This window comes from Sinocyclocheilus rhinocerous, unplaced genomic scaffold (assembly GCF_001515625.1).
Source record: "Sinocyclocheilus rhinocerous isolate Xijiao unplaced genomic scaffold, SAMN03320098_v1.1 scaffold1418, whole genome shotgun sequence".
Classification (NCBI taxonomy): Eukaryota; Metazoa; Chordata; class Actinopteri; order Cypriniformes; family Cyprinidae; genus Sinocyclocheilus; species Sinocyclocheilus rhinocerous.
The window spans coordinates 155,531-163,515 of NW_015662587.1; the positions used below are offsets into that span (position 1 = coordinate 155,531).

Genomic DNA, 7,985 nt, shown 5'->3' on the forward strand with positions numbered 1-7,985 from the left:
TTTTCTCGATGCATCGATTACAAACCCTGACGATGCAATGCATTGATCTTGAAACATAGATTTTTGAATCGGGAATCACCGATATCAGACAGTAATCGATTTAAAACGTTAAGAATCGAATGAATCGCGATTTCTATAGTGCTATAATGCTTTCAAAATATGAATACACATGAAATTACTACAAGCACGAATTAATGGAGACCTGAACAGTGTTCTTGCCCTTGCATCTCTCCTTCACGCGCTCCACTATTTACCGCCTGTGACTGTCACAGGATTGTGCTCGCGCTCCGTTCGTCTTACTGACACATTTTTTGAGCAGCTGATGTGTGATCTCTCCTTAGTAGGCCTACTCGTGGCCAGTAATGCTAAATGAAGTAGTTTTACTTTTCTGTAGTTTTTCAATGGCTCTTGGTCATGCCGACGACACCTGAGCAGTCGAAGGCTGTGCATTTATTGCATGGACAGAGCAAATTTAAGTGTCTAAAGCATCGGCACAGTTCCACTGAATGATACATGTGTTTTAACAATGTCATTGAACCGAATGTACGAAGGAAACTGTTAAAATAACCACAGCATTAACATCAACCTTGAAATAAGAGTGCAAGGTTTATCTGATAATCAGATGCATGAAAATAGCGTTCATGCTATGGCAAACAGACATCGGGCGCGTTTTCTTTCAGAATCATCATTTGCCGATGGAGAGGAAAAGTTAAATACTATAGCATTTTATTTTATGAAAATGAGGTAAAGAAATTTTCGCACTTAAAGAGAAGTGATCTCGCGCTCACAGAACTTAAGACGTGCCAGGCTATATCTGCAGCTAATCTGAATAAAAAGCAGAATGAACTACTGAAACATTGAAACAATATATAGAATTACAAATGATTGATTATTGACCAGCAATGTATTTGATTTATTATAGCAAATTCAAAGTAAGAGATAAGAAAATAATTCCTTGTAAAAAAAATAATAATAATACATACATAAAATTATTGTATTTGACATTTCTGTCACTTCTGAAATGATGGCTACGCCTCTGGTGTGACATAATGTTAGCCTATATATTACTTTTATAGCTCTTTTTTTTTTAAATCTTGGCTTACATAAATTTCTACATATGCCATGTCATGCCATAGCATCATTAAACTAGCATCTAACAATGGACAAAAGTGTTTTGTTTTTCTCTCTCTAACCAATGGTTCTCTAACCATGAAGGCTGCTGTGTAATTTGCCCCCTGACTAAGCATTTAAAGAATTTAGGGGAAGCATTTAAATAATCCTGTAAATGCACTTAAAGAATGCAGAATCGAATCATTCATCGAATCAAATCGAATTTAATTGTGAGTCGAATCGAATGGAATCGTTCTGAATTTGCAAAAATCGTTCTTGAATCGAATCGAAAACCTATGAATCGTGAATCGAATCGATTCGCTGTCTACCCAAAGATTCACAGCCCTAATTCCCAGTGAATAGGAGTTAAAACTCCCACACGGGTGACACTACTCCAATATGCAAAGTACCCAAATTAATAATATCTTTAAAATATTGCCAAGTTGCAACGTTGCAAACAACAATAAAATCAGAGAAGGACTTTAACGGCAAGCGACGCGAGCATACGCAAAACTAAGGGAACAATGACATCTTGTTAAAAATGTTCAGAGGATTGTTTTTCTTTTCCTGTTTGTAATTATAAAAAGTTATATACCCCACATTTTTATAAACTTTTTTTAATTTACCATGTTGACAGTAACGTATATCTTTAACATACATTGTCTATGACCAAAAATGTAAGAAGATATGTTTTCAGTGGACTTTTAAAATTTGCTTTGCTTGAGAAAACATAAAAATATACTCCGTTTTTTTCTTTTGATTTAGTCGAGTTGGTTTTGCATCAAACACAATGTGATTTTAGGCAAGAGATCTGACAGCAACAGCGCATTTTTCGGCTTGGGCGAGCGTTTCGCGGACAGCTTACCTCGCGCATGAAATCAGCCACAGACCAGTAAACCAATGAGAACGCGCTACATTCCTGCAAGTCATAGCAATAGAGTGGAAGTGAGTAAGCTGCAGAGAATCTGCTTGCCCGGAAGCAACCTCAACTGACGTAGATTTACAGAAAATACATATACAAATACATATACAAATACAAATAAATAATTGTACATACTCATGCCTAACTCTTTAAGCTTTTAAGTTACATTTTAAATGACAAGGGGTCAACTTATAATCATGTTTATATTAATAACCCCGTGAGCTTATTCTCTCAAATGGCCTGGGTATGCGGAGCATTCGCAGCTTATATGGACGGAACGCATAATTTCCCAGACGAGCACTTTATTACATGCAGAACATAACATATTCTTTGAATGTAATGGTCATGGAGCATATAATTTAGTTTTGTCTCTGAAAGGATTCTTGCATACCTCTTCTGCACCAACAAAACCACTTAACTGAACATGACTCAAGCTGCCCCCATATATGGAAGTAAATTACCAAATAGCACAGTCATTTTCTCTGAGGGTGGAGGCAGGGTGGGGATACCTTTAGTATAAAAACACCAGATACCTTGTTCTCCATATCACTTACTAAAACAAAGGTAAGTAATTTTCCCTTAACATTTTTATGATCATTTTCAGATATCCTTCCAGTTACGTATTGTATGTGTTTGAGACATATTTTAAACCAACCAAAACTGGTTCTGCTTTAGTGCATTTTAGGAGAACTCATTGCACATTGTGTAATTGTGTAAACCTACTAAGGATGGCTGATAGCAAAAGCAAGTATTGTCTTATTTCATTATTTCAACAGATTTGAAAACAATACCAGCAATCAATGTGATCTGTTCTGTCTTTAAAAATATGCCATGTTTTTTTCACCAGTGGCTGTGTCCCAGTGGAGCCCCACATTTGTAAAAGAGCTCCTCCCTGCTGCTCAAAAGACAGCTCTTCTCTACCATCTCTCTTACCTGTGCCTGGCCAACTTCCCCAACCTGGAGAGGATCATCAGGAGTCGGGCTGTGGAAACCCAGCTTCTGTTTGGCTCCTCTGATGCAACGATGTTGAAAGTACTGTTTCAGATTTTCTCTTGATTACAGTATTTTTTTTATCTCTGTCACCTAGAAAAAAGGTGTCATAACTGTAAATAAATACATAATGTGTCATAATGTGAGCCATGAAAAATGTATACTTTTTAAACTGACATTTTAAGTAAAATATAAAAAATAAAAATTTGTAGACATCATCTCGGTTCAGTATGCTTATTGTAAGTTTTATCACCACTGTCTTTTTTTTTTAGTCTAAGATATGTGATCTCACGTCTTATCCTTCTTCTCACAGTGTATTTTGACAAGTGAAAACCTGGTTCAGTCACTGTTTCCCATGTTGACGAAAGCTGTGGAGAAAAATAAGCCAGTTTTGGCAGTCAAATTTCTTGCGAAAGCACGAGTCTGGATCAAAGAAATTATCAGTGAAGTGGACAGGATAGTGGAAAAGTAAGAACATTTTCCTCATGAAAACATGTTTCAAAATACCTTGAGCAATTACATTTTTTTTTCTATATGAAAATTCTTTAATCACATAAAACTATGAACATGTTTTAAGCTAAACTTTTAAGCTAGTTACACCAGCCCATTGTTATAAAATGTAAATTTCATGGCAAGATTTCTTCAACATTGTGTAGGTATGATTTACACAACAAGGATGTAGCATCATCCACCAGTGATGTTATCAAGGAAAAAATAGATACTGATAAAAAGATTACAGCGCAAGACCATGAAATGAAGCAGACTGAAAATACCCTGAATGATCTGAAATCAAAACTCCAAAAAACCACTGAAGAGCTTGCTGCAGTTGAGAGAAAGATAAACAGCAAAAGCCAAGAGATTCAAGAATTTGCCAGATCCATAACCCAAAAAAGTAAAGGCCTCGGCATCTTCGCCGCAATCGTTCCATTCATCGGGCTAGTTGTGAAAAGCATTTATGATGCTGTACATGATCCTGAAAATGTTGCCCATATGAAGGCTCTTGAAGCTGAATTGAATAACCTCGTCGCTGAAAAGACTGCTCTGAAACAAAAGCAGTGGCAGCTCGAGCTCCAGATCATTGATTGGCAGATGAAGTCTGCCAAAGCCACTTTTGACCGGAGTGAGTCCGTTTTCTTTCATGTTTAAAATATACCTATATAATAATTAATGATTAAGACTGTATCAATATTCAAGCCTAGTTTAAGACATGTGTCTCATTGAAGCATGTTCGGTTTTTTCCTCTCTGCAGATTCCATACCCGACCCCATCCATCTAAATGACGTACACAGTAGCTTGTCAAAAATTCAGGCAATTCTAATTCAGCTGAAAAACTTCTGGGAGAATGTTGCTCAAATGTTGGACTACCTGGAACAAAAGACCTTTGTTGGAGAAGATCTTATTGAAGACCTTGCTGAACTAAAAGATGAATTTCTAGAATCAATCAAAACAGCAGAAGAGGTAAAAATTAATGTTTACATGATTACAGGAAGGTTTTATTTTTTTTCTCTCTGTATTTGTACCTGAAGAAAGGCTTGAATATTCCTTCCTAAATTACAGCCTCCCCCCCACAGCCAGCCATTATTAATGCTTCATGCAAAAGTCTAATGTTATTTTTTTAAATGTTTTAATACCACAGGCTTGGAGCATGTTTGGTGCAGGCTGTAAACAAGCATCTGTCATCTTCAAGCTCCAAACCAAAGATGCCTACAAGTTTCTGGAGGTCAGTCCTTCCTCTCTCTCCAAGGAAGAGTGGCAAAAAGAATATGAACGTGTAAAGGAACAACTGATGAAAATAGTTCCACCACAAAGTGTGACACCCTCTAATACACCTGCCATTTCTGAGTGATCTACATGCACAAGTACATCATCCCATTTGTTTTCTGTCTCATGATGCTGGTGACCTGGGATGATAATGTTTAGCTTTTTAAATGCTGTACTTGTAAACTGCAGAGTTCTGTAGTCTCTTCTACTTAATGCCTAAAACAATCTTTATATATCCTCTGCTCTGTATGCATCATCTTTTTATGAGTTCTTGCAAAAAGACTTTTGTTGAATGCATAAATAATTGGTTGAATGGTTCTCTGAATAAAGTTTGACATAATAACATAACCATAACATAATTACTGACTTTAGTTTTTGTTTAAATAATCTCACTTCTCATTTTTTCTGTCCAAAGTCATATATTTAACTACTTTTCATACACTATAATGGTCCGTGTTACTGTAACGAGAGAGGCGACAATTGGGGGATCCAAATACAGGCTTTATTTGACAAGGTGTAGTCATACAGGCAGGGTCCAGTAACAGCAAACAGTCACATTGCCTTCCATAAGTATTGGAACAGTAACAACAAAATTGTTTGCTGTGGAGTCAAGAAATCTGTAAATATGATTAAAAGATGAATATGAGACAAAACTACAAATCGTCACATTTTATTATTGGGTGTTTCAACACATACATCTTTTACCAACTAAGAAGATCAGCCCTTTTAGAGTTTCATCCCCCTACCTGATGTGAGCATAAGTATTGGAACAGTTGCCTCACAGGTCTTTATAATTGATCAGCTGTGTCCTGTTGCATTAATTCTTCAGATATTAAAAGCAGGGAATGTGTCATATCAGTTATATCCATTGCTTCTGCCTTCTGAAAGAAAAGCAAGCAATTTGGATGCTAAAAGAAAAGAGGAAGTCAATTAAAAACAAGGGGCATGGAGAAAACAAGAGTTTGGAAATCACCAGCGACATCAGCAACTAACAACGACCTGATCGGCTGAGAAAAACAACAGCAGTTGATGACAGGCAAATCATAAAAGCTGTGAATAAGAACCCTAAAATACGTGTCTGTAAAATCATCAACAACCTCCAAAAAGCTGGTGTGACGTTCTGACAATCTACTGTTCGCAGGAGACTTTGACACAGAGTTACAGAGGCTACACAGCAAGATGCAAACCTATGAACAGCACCAAAAATAGAAAGGCAAGATTAGAGTTTGCAAAAGCCAGTAGAGTTTTGTAACAGTTTTATGGACAGATGAGAAAAAGATTAACCTTTATCTAAGTGATGGGAAAACAAAAGTGTGGAGAAAAAAAGGGAACTGCAAATTATCCTAAGCATACAGCCTCATCTGTAAAGCATGGTGGAGGTTGTCATGGTATGGGCGTGCATGGCTGTCTCTGGAACAGGCCCTACCAATTTTAATGATGACTTAATGTATGATAACAGTAGCAGAATGAATTTGGAAGGGTACAAAACCATCTTGCCTACCAATCTTCAAGAAAATACCACCAGACTCATCAGAAAGCGCTTTATATTTCATCAGGACAATGACCCAAAACACTCTGCCAGTTCAGTCAAGGAGTTTATCAGGTCAAAGAAATGAAAGGTCGTAGATTGCCCAAAACAATCTCCATATTTAAATCTGATTGAACATGAATTTCACCAGCTGAAGAGGAGACTAAAGGCAGAAACTCCCCAAAACAAGCAACAGTTGGAATTGGCTGCATTAAAGGCTGGGAAAAGCATTTCAAAGGATAAGACCAAGAGTCTGGTGATGTCTATGGGTCTCACTGCTGTGATTGCACGCAAGGAATCTGCAACTAAATAATAGCTTTTAAAGGGGTCATATTACGTTGCTTAAAAGAACATTAATGCAATGTGTTTATGTGGTTTAAGGTTCAAAAAACACATTATTTTCCACATGCTGTACATTATTGTTTCTCCTCTATGCCCCGCCTTTCTGAAACTCGTCGATTTTTACAAAGCTCATCGTTCTGAAAAGCGAGGTATACGCTGATTGGCCAGCTATCCAGTGCGTTGTGATTGGCCGAATGCCTCAAGCATGTGACGGGAATGTTACACCCCTTACCATATTGTCATGCCGTGTGTCCTGGCTCGACAAGACGAAACCAATAAAACCCATTACAAACAAGGCATTTGTTGCATCCAGTGGGGACATAATTACTGATTATAATGACTTCTTTTTACGCGTTGCGTATCGCGCCATGTAAACATAAAACCATGTCTGCCTTTGTGATCGGAGAAATGACAAACAAGCGCTACACTGCTCAAAACTCACGTTTGAATCATCAGTGGTAAATCCTTTACATATGAAAACGTACTTACAGACTGAGTCAGAAGCGCCAGACTGTCCTTGCAAAGTTGGAACTGCCCCACTTTATAGAAACAGACACCGGCATTGTAGGTTACTCTCACAGGAAACAGTCCTTGTCCTCCACAAAATGCGCTACACACATCTGAATATTTGGGTTGAACTGTTTGGCCTTCCAAAAGAGGACATAACTAGAAATCAGTGGTTAAGATGTATTTACAACACTGTTCCAGAACAGTTCAACCCAAATATTCAGATGTGTGCAGCACATTTTATGGAGGACCGTTTCCTGAAAAATTGAAATCGCATCATATGACACCTTTAATCGTTTACATTTGCCTTAAGTTCTACTGTCCCAATACTTATGCTTACATCAGAGAGTGGGATGAACCCTAAAAGTGCTGTCCTTTTTATTTGGTTAAACATGTATGTGTTGAAACAGCTAATAATAAAATGTGACATTCTGTGGTTTTGTCTCATATTCATCTTTTAATCATATTTGCAAATGTCTTGACTCCACAGCACACAGAGCAATTTTGTCTTTACTGTTCCAATATTTATGGACGGCACTGTATATCCAAGGCAGAGGCAGATAACAGGCAATGGTGAGGGCAGGCTGCAAACAATCAGAATCAAGGAAACAGTCCAGGGTCAAAAACACTTGGAAAACAAGGAACACACAGGAAATTAGGCCTGCGTCCCAATGAGCATGCTATCCATCCTAAATTATATGTGATATTAGTAATTTTCAATACTATTTAGGGCAGATAGGATGGATAGTATGCACATTGGGATGCAGGGTAGGAAAACATTCAATCACCAGCGATGTAAGCATGTGTGTGTGCTTTTCTTATAGT

The 7,985-nt window shown here is 37.5% G+C and overlaps 1 protein-coding gene across 1 annotated transcript; it reads left to right on the top strand.

Annotated features, from left to right (window-relative positions):
* The first annotated feature begins 2,526 nt into the window (after positions 1-2,526).
* On the top strand, positions 2,527-5,282 carry LOC107728145 (uncharacterized). The gene is made up of 7 exons (XM_016538238.1): positions 2,527-2,596; positions 2,708-2,776; positions 2,880-3,064; positions 3,336-3,490; positions 3,679-4,142; positions 4,272-4,480; positions 4,659-5,282. The coding sequence occupies exons 2-7, from the start codon at positions 2,761-2,763 to the stop codon at positions 4,866-4,868; spliced, it is 1,239 nt and encodes a 412-aa protein (XP_016393724.1). The 5' UTR covers positions 2,527-2,596; positions 2,708-2,760; the 3' UTR covers positions 4,869-5,282.
* Positions 5,283-7,985: the final 2,703 nt, after the last annotated feature.

Excerpts from the sequence above, each read along its gene's own strand:
- LOC107728145 (XM_016538238.1), top strand. Across the intron at positions 3,065-3,335 it reads CTGATGCAACGATGTTGAAA|TGTATTTTGACAAGTGAAAA; the intron begins GTACTGTTTCAG and ends TTCTTCTCACAG. Across the intron at positions 3,491-3,678 it reads GTGGACAGGATAGTGGAAAA|GTATGATTTACACAACAAGG; the intron begins GTAAGAACATTT and ends AACATTGTGTAG.